Raw genomic sequence first — 25,345 nt, forward strand, 5'->3', positions numbered from 1 at the left:
AAGGGAGCTCAAGTCTGTAGAGCATGGAGAACAGTGAACAGTGAATGCATGCACATAGTAAGTGCTTAATAAATGTTGCTCAAGGTAAACTGGAAGAATATAAGGCAGGTGTTAACAGTATTTTTGTGGGGGAGATGAGATTAGAGGTGATTTAATTTGTATATTCTAATTTCCTCCAATAAATATATATAAACACACACATACTTGTAGTGAGAGAAAATATTTTTTAAAAAGAGATGAAAGTTCCTAGTTTAGATATCACGACATCTAGTTAGAATTTCCCAGGTTTCAGGTCCTGACTCCCATATGTCATATCTAAATGCATGCAATGGGACATTAGAGATCGATAGAGTGTGCACAGCTGTGTGACCCACCCAGCAGAGCAGTCACTCAGAAAGCAAGCCCCTCTGAGAATGTGATTGTCACTTTTGCATATAAAAGATGGCAGGTTAACTGCCTTGCACATATGGGGGTGTGAGAGAAAATGTAGGCTGATGGGGCCCTGTATGCAGATCTGAGATAAGGGGAGGCTTTTTAATTCTTGTTTTTAAATCACTGGGTACCAGGCAGTCCTGAGGGCCTGATAAATCTAAGTGATGAGTATTGACTGGGTACCTGATAGAGGCACATTTTTCAGAGCAGTTTATTTAAAAGTATACAGGAAGATACATTTTCAAACCCATACTATATTCTGCATGTAATCTGGGGGATCCACAGACCTCAGGTTAAGATTCACTGATCTCAGGAATAGGCAGTGGGGGGTCTGTTACGGAAAGTGATGGCAGATTTAGGGGTAGAGAACTGAACGAGGAACATGTCTCTTTGATTTTAGTCTCTGCTTCTTTGTGCAGGAGTCCAACACACATTTATTGAACATCAACTATATGCCAAGCACCGGGAAAACAAAGATTCACTTTTACTTTATTTAGGAAGTATTTGCTGTATACCTACTTTGCCAAGCCCTGGTCTAGGTTCTGGGAGTTCAGCAGTGAACAAAGTGGTCCTGACTTCATGGACCACTGTCCTGCTCCTAGGGATGATGTCAGCTCTTCTCCTTGCCCTGCCCTCCCTTCCACTCACTATCTTATTCGGGGGATGATAACACCATCTCATCTCACTGTGCTGTTCCCAAAGCGCTTCCGTGCACACAGTTGCATTTGCTTTCCTCAGCAGCCCTATGAGGTAGACATTATCATCATCAGCCCGTTTTGTCAGTGAGAGGCGGCTGCTTGTGTCAAGGGCTGGCTTTTCAATAGTTCACAGCGAGGTAGCTGCTTTGCCACGCATGAAACTCTGACTCAGAGGCAGCTTGCTGACAAGCGATTTAATATCAGGCTTGCCTCTTGCACAGGGTGAAGGGGATTTTCCAGGCAAGGAAATCGAGGTTTAGAGAAGTCAAATGCCTTGGTCCAAGTGAGTGCAGACCCTGAGATTCCAGACCAAGTGATGGTTCCATTTTGCCATACTCCTTCTCAGGAAGGGGTCACTGCAACAATGGCAGGGAGGATGGGGAGAGTCTGAGAGGGAGGGAAGGAGGCCATTTCTGTGGAAACCTTGAACCCTAACCAGCTGCCTGGGGCTGCTGTGCAGTTTTTGTGTTTGATATCTGGCTAACAGGTCCTCTGAGGCCAAATGGTATGGAGTACTGGAAAGAAGCTCAGCACCCCAGCTCAAAGCTCCAGGGATCCTGGGTAGGGCATTCAGGCAAATGGCCTTCAGATGTCACCTGAGGCACAGAGGAACACTATGGTCCCTCTCTTGTCACCCAGCTCCCAAATCCACCTGCTACTCTGCAGCTACTCTGCCACAGGGCTGTTGCCACTTGAGCTGGAGAACTGTACTGTGGCTGTTCTGTCATGACTCATTCTTCAAGCTCTGGGCAGCCAGCCTACTGGAACTAGAGCGGAAGGCTGGCTCAGCCTGTTCCTGTTTACATGAGAAGGGAGTTTCTGTCCCATTCAGCTTTTCTTCCTTCCCAGTGTGGCCGAGAGTGACCTACCAGCTAAGCCCACACAGTCACAGGGGACCCTGCCCGAAAGAACATCTCACTCAGTCCTGCCAGAGCTCTCAGAATTGCTGTCAGAGCTTGACTCGCCCTGAGGGATATCTTGTCCAGTCTGCCAATTTCTCAAGTGGCGAAATTGAGGCCCAGAGAGGGGAAGTGGCTTGCCCAAGGTCAATGGCTGGAGAATGTAAGAGCCTGGACATTGGCTGCTACCACAACCACCACGGCTAACAGTTTCGAATACTTGCCACCTGCTGGTGCAGCTCCCAGCGTTTTACACGTATTAACACTTCCAATCCTCAAAATAACCCAAGAAACACTGATGTACTTATTCTTAGTTTTAGAGATGAAGAAACTGAGGCCTAGGGGAGTTAAGTCCCCTGGCCAAGGTCTGCTAATCAATGGGTATAAACTGAGACTAGAACCCAGGCAGTCTGCCTCCAGAGCCCACCCCTTTCAGCCAACACACTAGATGTGACTCCTCTTTGAGGCTAGGAACAGGCCCTCTGCTTTCCATACCATCTTCAAGAACTCTTCAACATCCGGCATGGATTTATTTCAGATGTCATGGTGTTCAAAATACCTTCATTAGACATTGTCTCCTCTTGTTTACAAGATGACTGCTCCTACTTCTTGTGGGGATAAAGGGGAGTGGGGAAGAGGTGAGGTAACCTTGGCCAATTTCTAACAGCTTCCACCTGTGGAGGATTAACTGGAGGGGTGGCTCTGTTAGGTTCTCACTCTGCCTACTCTGAGCCAGGTGCCCTGTGAGTCTTGTGCCATTCAATGCTATTCACAGCGAGGATATGGGTTGACATTATTGTCCACAGCTTACATGTGGAGTCACAGAGGCATAGAGAGCTTAAGTGATTTCCAGGGCCAGAGAGCCAGGAAGTGACAGAATTGGGATTTAAATTCAGGTCATTGGGCCTTCATATTTAATGATTTTTCTCTTATTCCAAGAAAGGTCTGGAAACTCATACAAGGGATGAGTTGGGACAGGTATGCCACCTTGTTTTGAGTTTTGCTTGGGTAGGCCCTGAATGCAGAATCAAGCCAGGTGCTTTGGGAGGTGCTGAGAAAGGCCACTGGGTAGAAGGGTCTAGAAGGAATAGGTCCAATCAGCTACTTCTGCCATCATAATATCACACTGTCAGCAGTGCCTTGAGCTCTGAGAGGGAGAGCCTGGCCTTGTTGGGCATGGCTGTGGTCTCTGTCCTCACTGGGAGTCTGGAGTGGAGATGCCCCATTTTCTGCTGGCTTTTGGGGTGTATAGCAGGCATACTAGGGGGCAGAGGTTAGGTGGAAGTGAGAGGGTAGAGTTGCCCAAGCATGCCTTTATTATTCGTAGACATGTCTGGTGTCTAACTGTCATGACTCCTAGAAGGCACAACAGCCCTGGCAAAGAAAATTTCTAGCTGCTCCCAGCAAAGGTAAACAAATGATGGATTTGGGGTTCTGGGAGTTCATATGGGCTCCCCACAACTCCTCCACCCATCAGTCCTGCTAACCAGTGAGTAGCAAGACCAAGAGATCCACAGAAGGGGTAGCAAGATGACAAGGGTCTGGGCTGGCAGTGAGACTGTCTTGGCTGGAAAGCTGGCTGGGGTGGGGTGGGAAACAGAGAGAGGCATTTAGAAGATTCTGAACTATTATGTGGGTGCTCACCATTTATCAGCTACCTGACTTGGGAGGTTTTTTAATTCCTGTGATGGTCTCCCAATGTGTCAAATCTTCAATATTACTTCCATCAATAGGTACAGTCGTGTTCTCCACCCTGGCTGATCTCTCTGAAGAAGGGAATGTGGAAGATGTGGTATCACAGGACTGTGAGGACAGGTTAGAAAAGCCCATGTGGCCTTTTCTGGGTACCCTGGGGCTGCCTGGTGGAGAGGGGCGTTTTCATAGACTGATGTAAGTATTGACTCATTTAACCCTTACAACAATGGTTTGATATAAAAAACAGAACTGTCTTTTAAAGATAGGAAAAGAGAAGTGTGAGAGTATGTGACTTTCCCAAGGCCATCACAACTTATGGAAGATCCAAGACTTGGAGCGAGGCCATCTGGCTCCAGCACCTTTCCTCTTACTAGACTCTGGGCTGCCTGCCCTGCACTGGGCCTCCACTACTGCTTCCTCCTCCCTGCTGGGGGAAGTCTGCCTGAGAAGGAGCTTCAACCCTTTCCAGGACAGAGAGGGCAGGAGCCATCCCAGAATGTGTGTTGGGGGGCAGAGGGACAGGCCTTTTCCCTTGGCATAGTCCATCACAACCTGGATGGGGGGCTTTTTTGGAGAGAGAAGCATAGAAAGGTAGGACTGGGATCAAGACCATGGGAGGAGAGGTCTGGGAACAAAGGGCATGCACCCTCTGCTTGGTCTGATTGGGAGCAGGGACAGACCACCATTTGCAGACATCAGAGAAGCTATGTGAGGGAAGGCGGCACATTGTGGGCAAGAATGGCACCTGTGCCTGGAAGCTCAAGGCAGGCAGATTTCTGGCAACTTGAACTAGCTCTGGCCAAGAGTACCTATTGACCCTACAAGTTCCACTGCAGCTCTTCCTGCCCCCACCCCCAGTGGCCTTTTTTCCAGGCAGGTAGCTTCCTGTAGTGGCTTGCAGTCAAGTCCTACATTCTGTCTGAGTCCCAACTTTGCTATCTTACTACATATATGACCTTGGGTAAGTGGCAACCTCTCCGAACCTCAGTCTTGCCCTCTGGAGAAAGAGATGTGCTAAAACTTCTCTCATAGGAATTTCAAGATACCATGAGGTGAACTATACAGAATGCTTATTAGCCTGGTGCCTGGCATATGGTGAATGTTCAATAAATGGCAGCCAGAGATGAGAGGGGAAGGGGAGAGAGGGAGAGGCCATAGTGAGGATTTCCCTTTCATATGCCAGGTGAGCTCCCAGGAAGACAATGGGTGCCGCACCTGGATGTGGGCAGAGGCTTTGAGGCTGCTGGCTGGGACTGGGGTCTGAGGAGGAAGTGGGCATGAACTAGGGGTGGGGGAGGCAGGGCAGCTTTGTCTCTGTCAGTTAATTAAATCCGGAATGCTAACAAGCTTTCAAAACAAAATGCGACTCAAGTACTCTTTGGATGGGATATAAAAAACAAAACAAAACAAAACAAAAAAAAAACGGTTCTATGAAATTGCAAACAGCTTTGTTGCTGCAAACAAAGGCCCAGTTCTTTGTACCTTTCTGGCGTGGAGGCCCAAAAAGTACAAGGGTGAAAAGGGTCAATGAAACTCGGAGGGTGCACCCCTGCCACAGCTGCCCACGCAAAGAACTGAAAGAACCCACAGGTCCTGGGGCAATCGAGTACCAGAGGCCCCCAGTGCCTGAGACTTAAGCACAATTGTATGGAAAGGACAGGAAGACTTTAGACAGCATCTTGTTTTACCCTCCCATTTCACAGATGAGGAAACTTAGGTCTAGAGAGTAAGAGGCAGAATCAGGATTGGTAAGTCTTTAACCATCTTGTTCAACCTTTTCAATATGAAGCTAGCATAGGGTGTTTTAACAGGGGCTGTCTGTGGGTGTCTAGAAGATCTGAGGCCTGAGGCCCTGTGGCAGTGGGAGCTGGCTCCTACCTTGGGGTTCTTTGGTGGGTCCTATTAAATGCTGTCAGAATTATAGGAAAGTACAGGTGATAGCAGTAGAACAAAAGCAGCCCAAGATGTCCCCCTGACAGTAGTACCAACAAATTCCATGTCACCTGGAGTCATCATATATGGCTCTTGGTAACCCAAAGACTCACAATGCACTTGCAAGGTAGCAAGAGGCCTGAGGGCTCTTTGATCAAGCTGCATGTTCCCCGGCATCTTACTGCCTGTAGGCCTTCCAGGCCTTCTTTAAAGTCAAAGAGTTGGTCTTTAGGAGACTTTCCAGCTCTAAAAGCCAACTTCTGGGGGCTGGGGTTGTGGCTCAGAGGAAAAGTGCTTGCCTAGCATGCGCAAGGCACTGAGTTCGATCTTCAGTACCACATAAAAATTAAATAAAGGTATTATGTCCACCTACAATTAAAGAATAAATGTTTAAAAAAAATAAAAAACAACTGCTGTTTTAAAAAAATCTGCCTCCCTTGATTTAGTTTAATTTAATGGCTTCCCTTTGATCTTAGGATAAAGACCAAAATCTTGTCATAGCCAAAAAGAAGGGACTAGCATCCTCTGGCATGCTAGTCCCATTTGTCTCCCCAGACTCCTCCATGACACCTTCCTCCTGGTTGTCTCTGCTCTAGCTTCTTCCAGATCCTCTGCTGGAACTAGTTTGAAACTAGTAGTTCTACCCCAGAGTATAAACATCGAAGAAATTTTCATATGGTGCCTAAATGAGTATGCAAATCAACGTTTCCTGCAGTGGAGGCATCTGCAGGCCCATTGCTCTGGTAAGCGAGGTGTTCAGGGACATACTGTGGAGCACTTGCAGCCCTTAGGAGCAAAGGATCAAAGTTCTATGGAAGGAGCTTAGGAGCACTCAGTACTGAGTGACAGCAATGAGATTTCATACCATGCACATGATTTTCAATTTGCAATGGAGTTATGATGGGCCCACAAAATCCACTGTAAGTTGAAAACATGGAAAGTAGAAATGGATTTAATGAATCTATTCTACTAAACATCAAGCCTGGCAACACTGCAGACTCTCAGTTGTTTACTCTTGTGATCTTGAGGCTGACTGGGAGCTGTGGCTTGTTGCTGCCACCCAGCATTGCATTATAATGAATATCACACTGTGTATTGCTAGCACAGGTCAAGATCAAAATTCAAAATGTGAAGTTTGGTTTCTACTGAGTGCATATTTCTTCTGCATCACCTCAGGTCAAAAAAACTGTAAGTTCCATGAGTGTAAGTCAGGGACCCTGTATTCAATACACACACTTAAAAATATAAGACAAAAACCATTGCCACCCATCCTGTAAGAGCACAGAGAAACAAAAATGCACATTCAACACGTGAAGTATGCAGAGAAGGGCATAGCAGTGGCAGATAAACAGGATAAATAAGGGAGGGAAACCCAAGTGGTGAACCACTGAAGATGCACAGAGTACCACACACAAGACTTGGGCCAACAATGCTCAGAAAGCTCTCAATAAACCCCTCCCCCTCCCCAAGGAAACCCGAAACAAAGCCAGTGAGTTGGAAGTTGGGCCAATGTCCAAAGGGAAAGAAAGAACAGAAGCTGAAGGCCTTTCATCCTATCTGAACCAGGAACTGGGAGAGCTGGAGAGAGGCCCGGGCTGCTTGGGAATCAACACTCCCAGAAGGGGAAACCTTCATGGATTTAGCTGCAGCACAGCTGACTGTCAAGAAGCCCCTGAATCTCCTCTTCCCTGAGCTGGTTCACCTACATACCATCTGAGTCATTTTGTGGATCTCTAAAGGGAGAGGGAATTCCCTGCCTTGATGGCTGACCCCACAGATGCCCCCATAGGATTCCCAGCACCTATTAAGATCCCTGGGTTGGGTTAGTTCCAGGTTTTGGGGCTGCCAACAGAGCAACCCAACCCAAAGGGAGATGACTTACCCCAGAGGGAACCTTCCCTACAAACTACCACTTTGGCTTAGCTTTAGTAATTTTAATTAGTATTCTGGAGTGACCAATTTTTTTTTTAATTTTAAATGATTTTAGAAAATGGTATTTTATTTTTGTATTTTTCTCTTTGTGGTTGACTTTCCAACTATAGACCATTATGTATGTAGGCATATCCTAAGAATATGTCTCTTTAGGGGTTCAACTTTTAAGCAATATGTAGACAGTCTCCAATGATCCCTACCTTCTGGTATTCACAACCTTCTGCAACCTCTCCAACATGGTACCAGAGCACACAACAGAAATGAAGAAATACCACTTCTAATGTTAGGGTAGAAGAGATAGTGACTTCTATCTTAGAGTCTCCCATGCTCTCTTGAATCTCTCACTCTTGAGATTCAAGAACAGCTGCCTTCTTGGGTGGTCATTCAAGTAGCTTATGGAGGGGACTGTCTGGACAGGAACTTAAGACCTCTGGCCAATTGGCTACAAGGAACTGAAGCATCCTAACAGCTCGTGAATGAGGTAGGAAGAGGATGTTCACTCCCAGACAAGTTTTGGGATTACTAGAGCAATCGTCCATTACCTGAGATGTTTGGAGAGACTCAGCCAGAATCACATGGCTAAGCCCTTCCTGGATTCCTGATTTAGGAACTGTGTGAGATAGTAAATATCATTTTAAGCTGCAAAGTTTTGGGGTAATTTGCTGTGTGGCAAAATATAACTAATGCAAAAACAGCGTTATGCCTTTCTTTGGCTAATGTGAATTTTCCTTACAGGCTGGACTCCTATTGGAGAGAAGCAGGCCTAAGAGGCTGAGTGTGACCATGGTTGGTCTTGCTGCTGGATGCCAGGATCAACAGGGTGGGCTCCTCGGATTGGCAGAGGGTGGCACTGGGCTGGGTAGGGGACAAAAGCACAATTCTAAATGGTCTTGTCTGTGATGGAGAAATGGTCTATCTTAAGCTAGGTGATGTTCAACAGGGATGTGGGCAAAAAGATCATCTTTTTAAAGGTCTAACACAGTTAGTCACAGCCCACGCGGGGCTGACAGAAGTTTAGAGATCTATAGTGGTTTGTGCAAGATTCCAAGCTCAAAAAGCACAGAACCTAAATTCATTCACAGCCAGGCCTTCTAAATCCAACAATTAGAAACCATAAAAAATGACATGTGAAAAGACTTCATGGTTTACAAACCCCCATTCACATGCATCATCTCATTGAACTCTCAAACGGCCACGAAAAGACGGCTTTTCCCATTTCTCCACAAAGATGTCTGTTGGGAAGGCTGGAGAAGTATAGAGTACAGGGCTTGCCCAAACCCATCTATGAGACATGATGCCTAGGCCTGGGCCCTTGGAGCCTGATGCCCAATACCAGGGCAGGCCCACCAGGACGATGGCTCCTGTCCTGGCCTCACACTTTGAAGGGCCCTGCTTCAATCCTCCACCAGGCATCCTCCACACAGGTGAGGAGTCCACGGAGCCAGGAGGACGTTTCCCCTTTTATTTATTTCCCCTCAAATTCCCTGCCCACACTTCCTAAACCTGATTCCAGGGACTGAGGCCCCTTTTTTTCCGATGTCTTTGTGAGGGTCCTCCATGCTGCTGTGTGCATCCCCAGGTTGCTAAGGTGACTGCTTGCAGGAGGTGTGTTTGGAGCTCAGTTGTGCGAGTCACGGTTCCTAACCACATAATGCAAATGAGGTGATTAACCAGCCCTTAAGCTTTTTGGGGGAAGGAGGTGGGGGGACCCTGGATTGAACTCAGGGTCACTTTACCACTGAACTACATCCCCAGCCCTATTTATTTATTTAATTTTGAGACAAGGTCTAAGTGGCTTAGGACCTTACCAAGTTGCTGGCCTTGAACCTGCAATCCTCCTGCCTCAGCCTCCTGAGCCGCTGGATTATATGTGTGTACCTATACCTGGCCCAGTGTTTTTTAGCAAGTTTCTAAAGACATGATCCTGGACCTACCCATCCTCTCAGCCACTTCTTTCAGAAAGCCTTCCTTGGCTCACTAAGCTAGGTCTGCATTATTACTGCAGCCTTCCAAGACATCTTGTATTCTTTGAGAGCTTGTGGGGAACATACCTGCTTGCTTCCCTGTATCACCAGTGCCTGGCAAGCACTGGGCCTGGAGTGGATGGCTAATAAATTTGAGTTCATAAAAGGGTCTCAGGCTGCCTTTTCATTTGCCCTTATTGGTTTCTGGTGCAAAACCTCATCAGTGGCAAGGCGGAATGGCTGAGAAAGCTATGACCTGGTCCTTTCTGCTGTTCAAAGGGACTCACGGTGGGATCAGGAGAGCAAAGCTGTCCTCCTCCAGGTCTCCATTTACTTCATAAAGTGGCATCCGGGATGGGGTGGAGGCCTCTTACTGAGATCAAGACCTCATCCCTGCACTCAAGGAGAGTCCTCTAAATATTCATAATGATACAGACTGAGAACTGTGCTGGGCTGGTCTGCAGTCAGCCTTCAAGACACCATGATTTAAGGTGGAGAGTGGAGCCTAGAGTCATTAGCCCAAGAGATCAGCTGTTCCTACTAAAAGGGCAATGCCCTACTCAGGTCTTCAGCATATACTCAAAACCTGGCATAAACCCAACTGATTGTGATTCACTTAAATCTCAGGACATAACTCCAGCCAGCTTCTAGCTGTAAAGGGCCCTGGGAGTACCTTGCTCTTAAGAGCAGTGTTGTCTTTAGACTTGAACCCTGAACTCCCTTTTCTCTGGCCATGCCACTCCCTACAGTGAGAAGTTCACAGGCTCAGGAGATGTGCTCACCTGGAGTCTATGACCACCTAGTGTTCATACCCTCATTCTAGGCTGTACTACTAGAATTCCAGAGTTCCCTGATCAGATGACCCTTTGCTTGCAGGGGTCTTTCCCTCATAACATCTTTCTGAGGGGAGACATTGACTTGTGCTTCAGTATTTTTAGATTTGATGGGTAGCTATTGGGGGGGGGGTTGTGGACCATGCCTGAACCCATAAACGGATATACCCACATGCATGCAAGGACGCCTTTGCCTTTGCCGTGCAGGATTGAGCACCACTAGGAGCCTTGTTATTTATCTGGCCCTAGTCCCTGCAAGTGGCAGGAGCCAGCCTGTCCTGAGTCTGCCCGCTGAAGGCACTGAAAGCAAGACTTGATAAGGTTCTCCATTCCATGTCCTGGCCACGGCTGGCACCTACTATTGTCTACCTCCTTCTCCTCCCTTGGATCCCCAAGGAAGCTGATGGGTCCCAAGCTAGGTGAGGAGCAGAGGCCCCTGCATCAGCGGTGTTGCTTGCTTTCTTGTGAATGTGAACACCTACACACAGAAGAGGGGGAGTGTGAGTGTGAATGTACCCAAGTGTTTGGGTGACTGTGAGCAAGGAAAGTGAGCAAGTGAGGGAGAGTGAAAGAGAAGAAAAGGAAGGTGAGCATGTGAAGAGTGTGTATGTGAGGGAGAAGAGAAGTGTATGTGTGTGCAGGTGTATGAGGCATGGAAGGCAACCCAGTTCACACCAAGTGCCTGCAACAGTACCTGGGAAACGTGTATGACTGAGGGTCTGGGAAAAGACAGAGAATGCAAAGCAGAGGAGGGTGCCTTCTGATCTTCATGCATGTGAGGGAGACGGGGTGTGGGGTCAGTCATGGGGGGTGAGAGAGAGATTCAAGTTGGAATGAGAGCTAGCACAGCTGTCCATCACAGGAAGCCTGCAAGGTGGAAGCAGGCGGATGGGGTGGTGGCGGCGGAGGGAGCTGAGCGTGTAAGAGGAAGACATGCAGGTGTGTGTCCTTTGGAGGTGCGTGTCCACCCCCACAGGACTCTGTGAGGCAGAGGCAGGCCACGTGCCTGGATGACTACGCGTGGGTATGTGCCATGTGTGTACGTGAGCGTGCAGCTGTGTCAGTGAGAGCGAATGTGAGTTTGAGGCCCATGTGGAGATCCCCGGACAAGCCATTCTGCAGCAGCTCGGGCTGTCTAGGTTGCTGGCCATGCCCCAGGGGGTTTCTATTTCAGGAAGCTCAATCAGAGAGACTTATACGACCTGCCTGATGCTTGCTCAGGTCTGGGTGACCATGGCTGGGAGTGCTGGCCATGTTGCCCTGCCCGGAGGTGTGTGTGGGAATGAATGAGTCACCCAGGCATGGCTGGCCCTGGTTCTGCCTTCTTCTTACCCAGCAGGGAAGACAGTGGGGAGGGGGAGAGAGCACTCATGAGCTGTATTTTACACCATCATTATGCAATTGCGTGCTGTGTCCGTGCATTTTTCTGAAGGCTCAGCACCCCGACTCTCTTAGCCTATGTACCTCCAATCCATTTGCGTCCAAGTTACAGTTTAGATCAGCGGCTCTGCCTCACAAACATTTTTGGCAGTTTGCTCCATACCAGGCTTGGGTCCACAAATTTATGATGCCAAGCCACCCCCAGTCCTTTCCCATCCTGTCTTCCTGGCTTTAATTTTCTCTACAGCACTTATGCCTATTTATCATATTATCTATTTTACTTTTTGTCTATCTTTCCCTTAATAGCAAATGCCTATACAGTGCTTGCTCTGTGCCAGGCCCTGTTCTAAACTCTCTATTGATTCACTGATTCTCCAACAATTCTAGACAGCAGTGATTATTATTCCTGCCATTTTGCAGATGGAAGGGCCTGAGAGGGAAAATAGCTTGTCCAGGATCATTCTCCCCATAAGTGACAGAGCCAAGTTTGGGTCTGGAGTTCCTAATCTTACCCAGCACAAAATATTGTCCTGTGAAGGTGGGGAATTTTCTCCGTTTTGGTTCACAGTTGAAACTTCAGTGGTTAGTAATAGTGCGTGGCACATGTAGGTGCTCAATTAATAGTCAATGAAGAAATAAGTGAATAAATGCTGAATAGGGAGGACGCAGAGTGGAAAGAGAGGTGCTTGCCTTCAAAGAACTCATAGTCCCATGAAGGAGACAGATAAATAATTATTGCAATAATAAATACCATGTCAGGATGGCATTATGGGACTCTAGAGAGGTTTAAAACTCAGCTGGACCCTGGCAGAGAGGGCTTTCCAGAGGAAGGACACAGGCATGATGACATTGCCTACCTACTCCCAACTCCTCCCTGGGGAGAAGCCCTCTAAACCCTTTTTGCCTCACAGTCCACAGGGTGCCTGAAGACAACAGTAGTTCTTTGGGGACGTTGGAGCAGAACAGGGAAGCAGCAGTCAGCACAATGGCTCTGGAGAGAGACTGCCTGGACTGAATCCTCCCTCTACCAAATACCAGCTAAATGACCTAGAACAGGCAGCCCAACTCCCTGGGCCTTGGTCCCCTCATCTGTTTAACAGGGTAGCAAATGATACCAGCTTCCCTGGGCACTGCATAATGCAGGTAATGAGCCAGCTTCAGTGGAGATGACTAATGTTCCTTTTCCATTCTACATTGTTTCCTGGCTTTGGGGGAGGAAAGGGAGAGAGTTGGAATTAAACATATTGTGCTTATTACTATAACCTCTCTGCTATGGATTGATTCCATTTTTTCAGGGATGGCTCAAAGCCAAATTTACCCATGAACCTTTGTTAGGACATGGACTATGTCTGTTTTATCTACCATTATATCTGAAATACCTAGTATAATGCCTGAGATATAGATAAATATTTGTTGAATGAATGACTGATTACATATATTTAACCTCCCAAGACCTCTGCGAGGATAAATATTCATGTTGCTGTTGTTTCCATTTACAGATGAAGGACTGGAGGCCCGGCAAGGTTAAGTGACTTGTCCATGAACACACAGCCTGTAAACAGATCAACCAGACTTAAATGCCAAAGCCCGTGCCTTTTCCTCCACACCACGGCTACTCTCTGGACTCCTATACATCACGTCCCACTTTCTGTGGATTTTTTTTCTAGCCAGAGGGGCCATCCCTGATTGTAGAATCATCTCTGAATTCTATGACTCATCTCTGAATCACAGAGATGTTTAATAGTTGAAAGGGACTTTTGATGTCATCTAGACCTCCCACCCACTGTGGAAATTTCCTCTCCAATGCTGTCTTCTCAATACTTGAATGACTCCAGTGATGAAACACTCATTTTCTTCCTCTGGAATCATTAAGTTCTATGACTGGATCACTTTTAGAGACAGAAAGTAAGTTCTGTATCCCTTGGGCCAACAGGTCTCTCTTTCATTTTTACGTACTGGGCTTACATCCTCCTCCTAAGGCACACAGAATGGGTCTGCTGACCTTCCATGTGATGGCTGCAGATATTGAGACATCCCTTCAGAGAACTCTTTTCTTCAAGCTTGCTGTTCTGGTCCCCACAACTCTTCTGTGAGATGCTCCGTCCCAGACTAGCTCAAAGGTCCCTCCAAAGGGAGCAGTGGCTCCCCTACTGGACAAGGGGTGAACTGCACCGAAGGGCTCACTAGGCAGGATAGCTGAGGAGCTTCCTGGGGAGCCTGGGCACCAACACTGGTGTGAATAAAATAACTGCCTTTTCTCTCTCTCTCTCTTTTTTTTTTTAAAGAGTCACTGCTTTAGTGTCACATCTAGTTGTTTGCGACATCAATCTTAGAGGGTGTCACATGGAGACTCCATTCTAAGGTTTCTTACCAACCATGAGGTTTCCGACAAGCTGCTGGTTTAGGACTTCAGTTAGAATTCAAAAGGCTATTTCTTAAGAATTTTTTTCTTTAACCAAAAACTTTGTAAGAGGGATATGAAAAGCTGTGCTTTGCTATGGGATTATGATGATTTTCTTTTCTTTCTTTTTCACTTGTCTTTATTTTCTAGTATTGCTACTATGGACATTTGTTATAAGAAAAAAAATTATAAAAAGGAGGAAACATACATTTAAAAATCCTCTCCTTGCCCCTTTCCCTTTATTCCTTCCAAGATTGTTCATCACGACCTGGGTATGTGGTCTCCAACTGGTAGGGCATGCTGCCACCCTGTGGGCAGGAGTGCCTTGGTAACATCTCCGTGGTGACTGCAATGGCTGGGGTTCAGACAGCCAGGCTCCCAACAATGTGGTCAAAGTCTGCCCAACACATTGCTGGTCAGCAGACATGTCCCTCTGAGCCCTCCACCTCTCAGCACAGCCATAGCTGCCCTTTCTTCCTGGCTGCCTAGAGAAGCTCCAAACGCTAGCAGGTCAGGAAGACATCAGAGATGAGGAAACTCCCCATTTAAACCTGGAGCAGCTGCACTGTACCTCTGGACCAAGATCACAGTTAACCAGACTTTATTCCAGCCCCATGTCAGCAGGGGCCCTCTCTCTGCTGGGAGACCCTGGGGCACTTGGATGCTGGGGGAAACTTACCTGGCAGCCTCTCACTGCAGCACATGTCCAGGGCCCCTCCCTCGGAGTCATCAGCGGCGAGGCTCTCTCTCTCACTCCTGCAGCAGGATGAAAGATATGAGATGAGGCTGTTGAGCCTGGATCAGGACAAAATCCCAAGCAAAGATAAAAAGACTTCAGCACTCTGTCCCTTAAGTAGCCTCACCTTATCAGAGGGACCTGAGGGAAAGACCAGTCTATCAAATAGGTTAGACACCTGCAGAATTTTGCAGGTGTCTTCCATGTAGAATCATCATCATCACCATCTTCCCTAATATGGGGGGCTTACTTTGTGCAAAAGCACTTTACAAACTTTACCATGTTGAGTTCTCACCATGACCCCATGAATCAGGGGTCATTAAACAAGTTCAGAGAGATTAAGTAACTTGCCTGGGATCACAGAGCTCATTAGAGTGGAGCTGGGTTTGAAATCATGGATTCCAAGCTCATGTTCTTATTGCTCTGTAGTTCTGCTTCCTAAATCCTGTGGTTTTGAACCAGGGCTGAGCAAGAAGAGGGGTCTGGTAACCACAGTCCTGTGTCCAGCTCACCAAGATGTGCAAGAGCCGTGGGCCTCAGGCAATGGAAAGCAGCAGGCAGAATTCTCCAGAAAGAGCTAGAAACAGGAGTGATGTATGTATTTTGCATCTTCTAAATGTTCTCTTTCTGAAATTAGAAAATCCTCTTTCTAGTTCATTAAGGTAACTTATAGGATTGTCCTAGTCTAACTTTCCTTCTTTACCCAAGAAGCTGGAAAAAGACGGTGGAGATCAGTTAGACCCATGCATGGGATTCAGAACTGACGGACCTGAAGGGCACCTGCACTGCTCACAGGGTCCCCTACTCTGGCAACAGCATGAAATGCAGGGGAGAACTCCAATGGCCCCATCTGCCCTTCCAGTCTCTGGCCTGTGGCAAATGTGGGTTGATCAAGGCTGAACACACAAACCAGGGCAAGTCCACCAGAACCTCTCTCCTGCACAACTGTAATGTATTCTGGAGGCCTGGAGCCCATAGCTGCTGGTGCTGAATCATGGTAGTGGTCATCCCCTGGAGAGAAGGGCCTCAAACGCCTGCTTCCAAGGGCCCCAGAGCAGCCTCATTCCTTCCTGTGCTGAGTCTTGATTGGACGACATATTCATCAAGACCATGAGATGCCCCAGGATCCCTCAAATAAGTCATTACCTTCTAGCTAAGCCAGGGGGATTTTTCCCCCCTGAAACTGACATCAAAACAATCTTTAACACAGATGTAATAGCTCATTGCTCCTAAGATGCCCAGGAGGTCAGCTGTCTCCCTACCCACCTGACAGGGAATCTTGCCTCTCACTGGTCCTGAGGCCTGTTTCAGGTCCAACTGCAGATTTTAAACAATTAAGGGCAGGCAGGCCAGGTCAAGGATAACTCTTCACATTTTGATATTTTCTTCTCTTAACTGACATTGTGTTGTTTTATTTTTTCCTCACTCCAACTGGCAGAGTCTCTGAGTCTCAGGGCCCAGTGTTCCTGCAGAGAAAGGGCTACTATCTTCCAGCCAAATGACAAACTGTAAGGGCTCTCTTTCTTTGATGGTCTCTGGCATCCACTGAGGCTGGCCTCCAAGACCTTCTCCACATGGCCCCAATGCACATGGCCTATAGAGGTTGCCCAGTTTATACCCTGCACAACTGGATGAGGCAGGCTTGAGCTAGAATCAAAACTGAAATTTGTCACATAACCTTCCTTGAAAAAAAATACTTTCATGGCATCCTTTTATACTTAGAACAAATATAAACATCCTTTGGCACAGTTCACTAGCTCTTGTGTGATGTGGCCTCATTTATTCCTCCAGCTTTATTGCATGTCCTTCTGCCCCCAACATCTACATTGCAGCCACTCTGGACAGGGTCCTTCCCTTCACAGTTTTTTGAACATGTTTTCTTTGCCTGGACAGCTCCTCCAGCTCTCCCAGTTTGTTTTTTTTTTTTTAATTTTTATTTTACTCATAGCACTTGACACACTTGGGAATTCATCTTAATTTATGCCATTGTTTGATTAACTAGTCTCAGACATTAGACTATGGGCCACATGAAGCCAGGGACCGCCATTGCTGTTTTATTTACCATTGTGTCTTCAAAGCTGAGCACAGTGCCTGACTCACAGTAGGACGTTCAAGGTTTCCCTGACATTCTTAAAAAAACCTCAGGACTTCAAACATAGCCATCATCTGAGATACTCTGTGGCACGTCCTTGTTAAGCTATTTGGAACCCTCTCCCACAGCTGCTGTCCAGCACAGTTAGAGAAACGCAATCTGGAAGGGCTCTCCCTTTACAGAGGAGGAAACCGAGGCAGAGAACAGGAGTCTGACTTGCACCAAGCTATAGACTGAGGTTGTGGCCTCAGGGTTCGGGCTGGAGAACTCCTATCTCCGACCTGCCAATCATGAGCTTTCTTTATACCAAGGAGCATGCTCGCCCAGGAGGGCTGACCCATGACGGGGTGGGGGTGGGGTAGAAAGTCACCAGGGTATCCTCTGGAAGGGACCCAGGTGTGACTCACACCTGCTTTCACACCTTAAGCCTACCAGGCCCCCAGCCGCATTCAGAATAGCTCAGTGCTGCCTGTGTGCAGCGGACTCTATAAATAAGCTTCCTAGAAAATGACTAATTTCATAATCAGAGAAGCAGAAAGAGTAGCACTTCCCAACTGCAGGGGAAAAATGGAACAAGGGCCTGCTGCTCTGCCCCGTGGTAGAGAACTCCAGGAACCCCCTAGGGCAAAGCTGTGCATCTGGGCTATTCAGGGGAGGGTTTAGCAAGATTTTCAAAACAGAGATGGCCCATGTAAACCGGATGAAGAAACCCCATCTCTGGGCACTGCCCTCCTCCCTGCCCACCAGGAACAGAAATAGCTGCTTATAATGGATTGCTATAGGCTCTCTCTCTCTCTCTCTCTCTCTCTTCCATTTCTATCAGCGGGGCGATAGGAGCAGAAAACTGTCCTGTATCAACAGACTGCAACTTGCTGGGCTGGCCCCCCACTGATGCTTTTAGAACCAGAGAACCCCAGAGATGGAGGTGCTCATTTGACAAGCATCTGCTGAGCACCTCCTGCAGGAAAGGCCCAGAGCTGTCCCAGGAAAACAATAGTGAGCAAGCCAGGCCACTGCTTACCCGCTCCTGACTTTTCAAGGAGAGAGACAAGTAAACATGACTGCACCCGGATGCCTGCTTTAGTTGATATATACACTAAACTAAAGGGGGAGGCTCAGGTCAGTTTGTGGTGAGGGAGCAGGGAGAAAGGAAGTCTTCTCCAAGGGGCAGACAAGACCTGATTCTTTTTTTGGGGGGATGGGGGTACTGGGGATTGAACTCAGAAGCACTGGACCACTGAGCCACATCCCCATCCCTATTTTATATTTTATTTAGAGACAGGGTCTCGCTGAGTTGCTTAGGGCCTCACTTTTGCTGAGGCTGGCTTTGAACTCATGATCCTCTTGCCTCAGCCTTTTGAGACTCTGGTGTGCGCCACCGTGCCTGGCCAGGAGCTGATTCTTAAAGGATGTTTTTAGGTAGATGATGGGTTGCAAGGGGAAGAACTTTTGGAGCAGTGCAAATAATAAAAGCAGGGCTCGAAGGCCCAAGATTCATGGAAACTTTGGCACTAATGAGAAGTCAGCTGGCCAATGGGATGGGGAATCAGGCTTCAGTACAGGCACATGAGCAAGAAACAGGCTAGACATGAGGAACCCTGCCCCAGGAGGGCAGCCCTCCTCCACTCGACCGTGAGGCTTCCCTGCATTGAGAGGGGGCATATGCTCCCCTTGCCTGGACTGTGGTGGGGAGATCTGTAACAGGAAGGTGGCATATGTTTGTAGAATGGACATTAGATTCAGCTGGTGGCATCTTCTCTGATCCCAAACTACTCCCATTTTAATTGTGATAAAATTCATAAAATTCACCATTTAAAGATGTACAATTTGGAAGCATTTACTACATTTATAATGGTGTTGCAACCACCATCATTATCTACTTCCAGAAAATTTTTATCAACCCCAAAGGGAACCCCATGTACTCATTAAGGAGTCACTTCCCATTCTCCCCTCCCCCAGCCCCTGGCAGCCACTAATTTGCTTCCTATGACTTGCCTATCCTGGATCGTTCGTATAATTGGAAGCATTTTGTTTGTTTTCTTTCACTTAAAAGAATGTTTTCTAGGTTCATACAAGTTGGTAGTACGTGTCAGTACTTCATTCCTTTTTGTGGCTGGATAATTTTCCACTGTCCTTTTGTCCATTTCCATTTATCAGCTGATAGATTTGTCAGCTGATGGACATTCAGGCTGTTCAGGCTTTTGGCTATCATGAACAGCGTTGCTATGAACCAAACTACGATTTCCCATTTGTTCCCAACAGCCTTATGCCTTTGGGTGATCCTTTCCTTGCCCTGGGCCTGAGTCCTCACCTATAAAATAAGGTGGTCAGACGCTAAGCCCCTTGCAACTCAAATGCTAGCACCTTCATCTGTTCCTTTGTGTCGTGGAGGGAATATTACCTTGTAGCTATTCTACCAGTGGGCAGAGGAGCCCGAGTCTGCTTTCAGGATGGGTGACAAGTGAGGAGGAGCTAGGATACTGAAGTCAGGATTCCTGGGTGTGAGACTGAGCCAACCCCAAGCAGATGAGGTCTGTGCCTTGGACTTCATGCCCCTGGACCCCTCTGAACACTGCTGCATGGAGTGCTTACCAATCTCCTAAAGCTCCAAGTCCTCCAGACATCTCTATTCACTGAATCAAACCTCTCGAGGCCTTTGTTCATGCTGTTCCTCTGTCTTGCCAAATCCTACTCGTTCTCTAAAGCTCTTCTTAGGCATATCCTCTTCCATGAAGCATTCTCTGATCTCCGAGAAGAACCAAGCTGTCCTGCCTCTGGGTTCCCCACACACCTGGCTCCCACTTCTGTTGTCTCTTACTTTGTTCTGCTGCTATAATTAGCTGTTTATGCACCTGCCTCCCCCACTGGCTTTCTGAGACTCTGGAACATCCTCATCCCCTCCACCACTGCGTATCTAGGCATTCAGCACAGGCCCTGAGCCTATTAATGGACATGTTAAAGGTCAAATGCAGGCCAGTGGCAGGGTCTCAGGGTTGGTAGCTTTGGATTTTCTGGGAGGGCAGACTCTAGTTAAGAGCTTCTCAAGCTAGAGAAGATGGCCAGATCAAGGCCAGGAAGAGCCCATAATGCCACCCAGAATGTTCAGCATGCAGGAGCAGAGGCCATGCTGGCTTGGTGGAGAAGAAATGATCAGGCTGGTCACCGCATGCAAGTGAGTAACAAATCACAGAGCATGCAGGTGGAGAAGGCTTGGCCTCCTCAATGGGTGGGCTGTGGGGCACCACACACACTCACCTAGCTCCCTCAAACTTCATTCCCAAGGTGTCCGGATGGGGAAAGGTGCCATCTGAGGCCAGGGCGGGAAGTTTCTCAGCAAAAAGCAAACTGGAGATGTGAATGGAGGAAGAGAGGCCAACTTCAGAACATCCAGATGGAAAAATGGAGGCCCAGAGAAATGACTTGCCTCAGGACACACAGCATGCTAACAAATGTTTTCAGGTAGTCCACAAAATTCTGAGATTTACCTCTCTCCTGATCTGGTACCCTGCCTTCCCCTCACCATAGGGAGGACCCTCAAACCAAAGCTCTATTATCTGGTACTTCAGTGTCACACCCCTCAAGCCTTCTAATAAATCTCTCTGCTGCCTAGGTTACTCAATCAGTTTCTGTTGCTGGCAGCCAAAGAACCCAGACTGATCTGTGCAGCAAACTCGGGGAACAGATAGGCTCTGAGCCCAGGACTCCCAATGCTTAGTTCACTGCTATTTCCATCTTTCCAAGCTGCCTACCCTCCTGGCCCAGCTGTCCACTGTCCAGCCATCTGTCCCCATGTCTGAGCACACTGCAAACTTGGAGTGTTCTGGATCCCAAACACAGGGTCTGAGTGTTCTCTGGGTGGGATGGACCCAAATGAATGAATTCCCTTTCATCCCTACCCTGGTGATGGATTTGGGGCCTGGGCATGACTGAATCCTCCACAGAACAGGGATGGCAGGGAACTCATGGGTCCCATGAAAGGGAAAATGGAAAGTCACTGGGCCTGCTCAGCTTGCTGAGAGGCTCAGGCAACAGTTTTCTATCTTTTAAGTGAGTCTGATTCAGGGACTGGCTGAATCTGATTCAGGATTCATTTGTTCAACATGTGTTTACAAAAACCTACTGTGTGCAGACCACATGTGAGGCCCCTGGGAACATAATGAGCTATAAGCATCTCCTGGGGGATGTAGGTTAAAAAAATGGTCAGGGCCAGGGGGCATGTCTGATGGGACACATGCAGTTGACCCTAGGAGCACTGCTGAGGTTCCTAATGATGCATAGGAGTGACGGGGATGAGGAGCAGGAGTGACTGACTGCGGGTGGTGTCCAGGCAGAAGGGGGGCACGTGAATGGGCCTGGAGTTGAGAGAAAATAGGACACATTTGAGGAATGGAAAGACTTCAGTCTGACAAGGCCAACATGGAGAGGGAGTGTGGCAAAGGACAGGGCAGTTGCTGAGCCGCTCCTTGGTGATGTTTTCCTTTTCCCTTCCCTTGTTTCCAGAGAGGTAAGAGATGTTGTCTAGTGGCCCTGGGGGAGGTTTGGTGGCAGGCCCAAGGGCATATTCCCCGAGGAGTTGTCCTTCATTTTCTGTGTCCTGTGGGTGCTGAAACCCTTGAGGGGAGTCTCTTGATCAGGATGGTGAAGGTGAGGGAGTGGAGGCCATGTCTAGGCTTAGGAAGCAACAGAGCCAGCGGGTTCCAAGATCAGTGCCTGATGTGTGTGAGGGCCATGGCAGGATCACCTGGGAATGGCTTTGAGGTGCATGGAGAGGGCCAGATCTTAGACTAGGGTTTCTGTGCCCCACATAGGCAAACCCCACCCAGGGCAGAGTCAGTGGACCCTGGAGAGGCCTTTAGGCTGGAGGGGAAGGAATCTCAGATTAATCAGTGTGGTTTCCTTGATGGATGGCGGTCATAGCAGCAGGTAGAGACAGGTTCCCGGTAATGACTCAGATTGACTTTCCCAGTAGCCAGGGCTGATGGGGAGCTCTGAGTGCAGCCTTGTTGCTTTTAAGAAACACAATAAGGCATTTCTTCCATACCTGACCAGAGATCTGGCACCAAGAGTGGACTCTTGACCTGGGACTGTCAGGTGTGATAATCCAGGGAAGAGAAAGGGGGTGTCCTGGCTTGGGCTTGCTGGACCACCTCCCCCAGATGCTTGGGCTTTCAGACTGTAACTGCCTCTCCCTCACCTCCATGACCAGGAAGCATAGTCCCCTGCCTGGATGCCATCACCTCTTGCACCCCTCCTCAAAATCTAGTTCAGGCTTTAAGCTCCAGCTGAATCTTCAAGTCCCCCAGAGAGCCTTCACTGGGGAAGATCTTTACTTGGTTCCAGTCAAGCTGTGTGGCTTTGGAAAGGGTCTTTATCACTATGGGACTGAACTTTTTTTTATTTGGCAAATAGGGCTGATGATGCTTTCCACACAGGATTGGGGTGAGGTTTACCATTGAACAAGAAAAATGTGGAGGTGACTATCATGGGGTCTAGTAAATAGCAAGTGTTCAGAGCTATGCAAATGACCAACAGAGGCACAGCACAGAAGAGGAATGAGGGTGCTGGTGGGGAAGGTGAGAAGGAAGTCAATGCACAAATTGCAGCCAAGGGCCAGGACCTGGCTTCTAGAAAGCAGGCCAGGCTCTGAACTCTGCCTACCTGCCTTGGCAGTCTTAGGATGAGTGAGGCATCTAAGGACTGTGCATAGTTCTTGGGGACAACAGGAATGAGTTTTCAAGCCTGCCTATGCTTGTGGTTTGGTCCAACGATCTGGCATAATTAAATTTACTGCTACCCCTGTGCCTTGAGGAGACGGCTGCAGGGAGGCGTCGAAGGTCGCCATCCTGCAAAATCCTTACCTTGGGTGTGGTGGGGACAGCAGAGACACACAAAGGTTCTCTGCTCATCTTGGTCAACACACTAGGACCTGAGCAGCAGAGGCCAGCTATGTGGGCAGCATCAAGAGAGGTCAGGGAACTCCAGGCTGAGGTCAGAGCATTATGTCCTGACCTCATCTTTGGGGGGAAGAGGCAAGAACCTCACTGTGGTCCAGCTCAGGCTCTCCAGCCTCTCCCTGAGGCCACTCCTACTTGCTCTCAAAACCCACATTCTTTTTCTCTCATGGTTGGGTGGTGAGGATGGAAAGCAAGTGGTGACCAGAAGGAGGAAAGTGGGCAGAATCAATCTTTGGGTCACTTGTTCAGGAATATCTTCCACAGCCCTCTGCCTGATAAAAAGATGACAATGACAAAAGTATCAACAATAGAAAGAGCATCTGTCCCTGGGGAGCCCTTACCATGCAATGCTGCCATTGAGTGCCTTGCACGTGTGATATTCAGTTCTTATGACAGCCCTGGGAGAAACACACTATCATTACCTGCATTTTTCTAGAGGGCAACATGGAGATTCAGAGAAGTGAAGCGATCTGCCCAGTGCCACACAGCTGGTAATTACAGATCTGCCTGCCACTGCCCATATTCCTAACCTCTCTTTTCTTCTACTTTTTAGCCTTTAGTAAAAACCATACTCTTCAAAGAGGAAGAGAGTACCCAGTATAACAGTTGCTATATTTTCTTTTAGAGAACCCTCAACATAATCCACTGGGTAGCATGTAGGGGTGACCATATTACAGATGAAGAAACTAATGTCTGCTGGGCTCATACAGTGGGTAAGTTAGTGGAGGAGCTGGGGGTACGGGTGGGGGGTTGCCCAACAATCCTGAAGGTGCTCCCTGCTGTGCCTTCCCAGGAACTGAATGACTGGAAGCCCAGTCTTGGACATGACTGTAGGTTTCTCCACTGAAGTGGCACCTCCAGGAACTGGGAGGCAGGTATGGTGGGGAGTGTGGGATGGTGTCTGCTGTGTTCCATCAATGAAGGGACAAATATATTCACTGGCTAAGGACCCACCAGCTCTGGGCTGTGGTCACAGGCTGGGTATATTGTGTGACTGTGGTCCAGTCATTTCCCCTGATCTGAATCTCAGTAGCCCCAAAGAGAAATCAAAGGGTAAGTGAATGCCTTTAGGGGCCTTTCCTTACAGGACAGTCTTTGGTTCTGGGACCAAGAGCAAGGAGGCAGATGGTGGAGTGGCAGTGCACCAGCAGAGGGCACTCACAGCAGCAGGGAAGCAAGGCCTTGGTTCATGGAGCCTAGGTAGAGGCTGCCCCAGTACCAAGCAGAGGGGAGGCTGTTCCACCGAGATTATCTGGTGCTGTGGGTGGACTCGATTATAAACTGTGTGGTACACAAGACCTCAAAGGAAGATCATAGAACTTTGGGGTTCAAAGTTCATCTGGTCTAACCCCCTGCTCCCCAAGACTGCTCCCTCTCTTTACAACCCCCCCCCCCAGGTATACAGTTTAATTTACAAGGAGAAAACAGGCAGTCATAAACATGAAAGTGTGATCACACCTCTTATAGGAGTGTTCTGGTATTTCCTTTTAGTGAAATGCTGCTCCTGTCTGCAATGCCTTGGAATGTACTTCCTCTCCCCTGGGAACCACTCTCCCATTTCCTTTCTCTGCCTGGAAAACTCTCCTTTGCTCTTTAAGACCCTCTCAAATGTCACCTGCAGCAGAACCGTCCCTGTCTCCCTCAGGAGAGCTGGATGCTCCCTTTTCTTTTCTCACCTCTCCCGATGGGGATTATCTGCTGATGCCTGTGTCCTTCCTCACAAGAGTGTCTGTACCCAAGCCTGGGGTTTGTAATCACTGTGACTTCCCAAAGTGAGGGATCACTGTGAGCTGGATGCCATGCCAACCACTGACCTGGCACAATGTCACTGTTCCTCACTAGAACCCTAAGCAGTAAACAGCCATCTTCCTCCTTCCACACAAGTGGAGATGGGGACACGGAAAGAATGAGTCATTTGTTCAAGGTCACACAGTTGACACATTTGAGAGGAGCAGACTTCAAACTCACTTTGCTGCAGCTCCAGGTCCAGGCTTTGTTTAAGCCTCCAGGTTTAGAGCCTCTTGATATGGACCTTCCTGTTTGCCATGCCTACTCTATCTGGCACCAGGCAAATGTTTAAATACTATTTCTCAAAAAGTTAAATGAAAAGTGGATAGGGTTTGAGCATTTACAAATGGCTCATTCAAAACACCACAAAAGTGGTGGGCTGTGGCACTGGATGGCCCAAGTGTGAATCGTGGCCGCCCTATTGGCTGGCTGAATTTGGGTGAAATATGTGACTTCCCTGTGTCTCAGTTTCTTCATCTGTGGAGATAACAGTATGCACCTTTAGAAATGGTTATGAAGATTAAGTGAATTTTGATTTTCACACATAGTTTTTACATGTGATACATGTAAAATGCTTAGAACAGGGCCTAGCATATTCCAAAATATGTC

General features: G+C 48.0%; 1 protein-coding gene and 1 long non-coding RNA gene across 9 annotated transcripts in view; one reads left to right on the plus strand and one right to left on the minus strand.

Annotated features, from left to right (window-relative positions):
• The window catches only part of LOC107135697, a 46,525-nt gene extending 32,496 nt beyond the window's left edge, over nt 1–14,029 (plus strand). For 3 of the 5 annotated variants that reach the window (XR_007342373.1, XR_007342369.1, XR_007342371.1), the window contains 4 exons: nt 3,763–3,844; nt 6,253–6,399; nt 8,324–8,408; nt 13,265–14,029. This is a non-coding gene — a long non-coding RNA (uncharacterized LOC107135697). Of the gene's footprint in view, nt 1–3,762; nt 3,845–6,252; nt 6,400–8,323; nt 12,909–13,264 lie in introns of all 5 variants that reach the window. The other 2 variants (XR_007342370.1, XR_007342372.1) reach the window with 2 other exon arrangements.
• The window catches only part of Ptpn5 (protein tyrosine phosphatase non-receptor type 5), a 47,248-nt gene extending 26,850 nt beyond the window's left edge, over nt 1–20,398 (minus strand). The window contains exons 1-2 of one of the 4 annotated variants that reach the window (XM_048788465.1): nt 20,250–20,398; nt 14,846–14,922 (exon numbers count right to left, since the gene is read on the minus strand). In XM_048788465.1, the coding sequence (XP_048644422.1) occupies nt 14,846–14,922; nt 20,250–20,269 (97 nt within the window). In that variant the 5' untranslated portion in view covers nt 20,270–20,398. The remainder of the gene's footprint in view (nt 1–14,845; nt 14,923–20,249) is intronic. The other 3 variants (XM_048788464.1, XM_048788463.1, XM_048788466.1) reach the window with 3 other exon arrangements.
• Nucleotides 20,399–25,345: the final 4,947 nt, after the last annotated feature.

Source organism: Marmota marmota, unplaced genomic scaffold (genome assembly GCF_001458135.2).
Source record: "Marmota marmota marmota unplaced genomic scaffold, marMar, whole genome shotgun sequence".
Taxonomy (NCBI): Eukaryota; Metazoa; Chordata; class Mammalia; order Rodentia; family Sciuridae; genus Marmota; species Marmota marmota.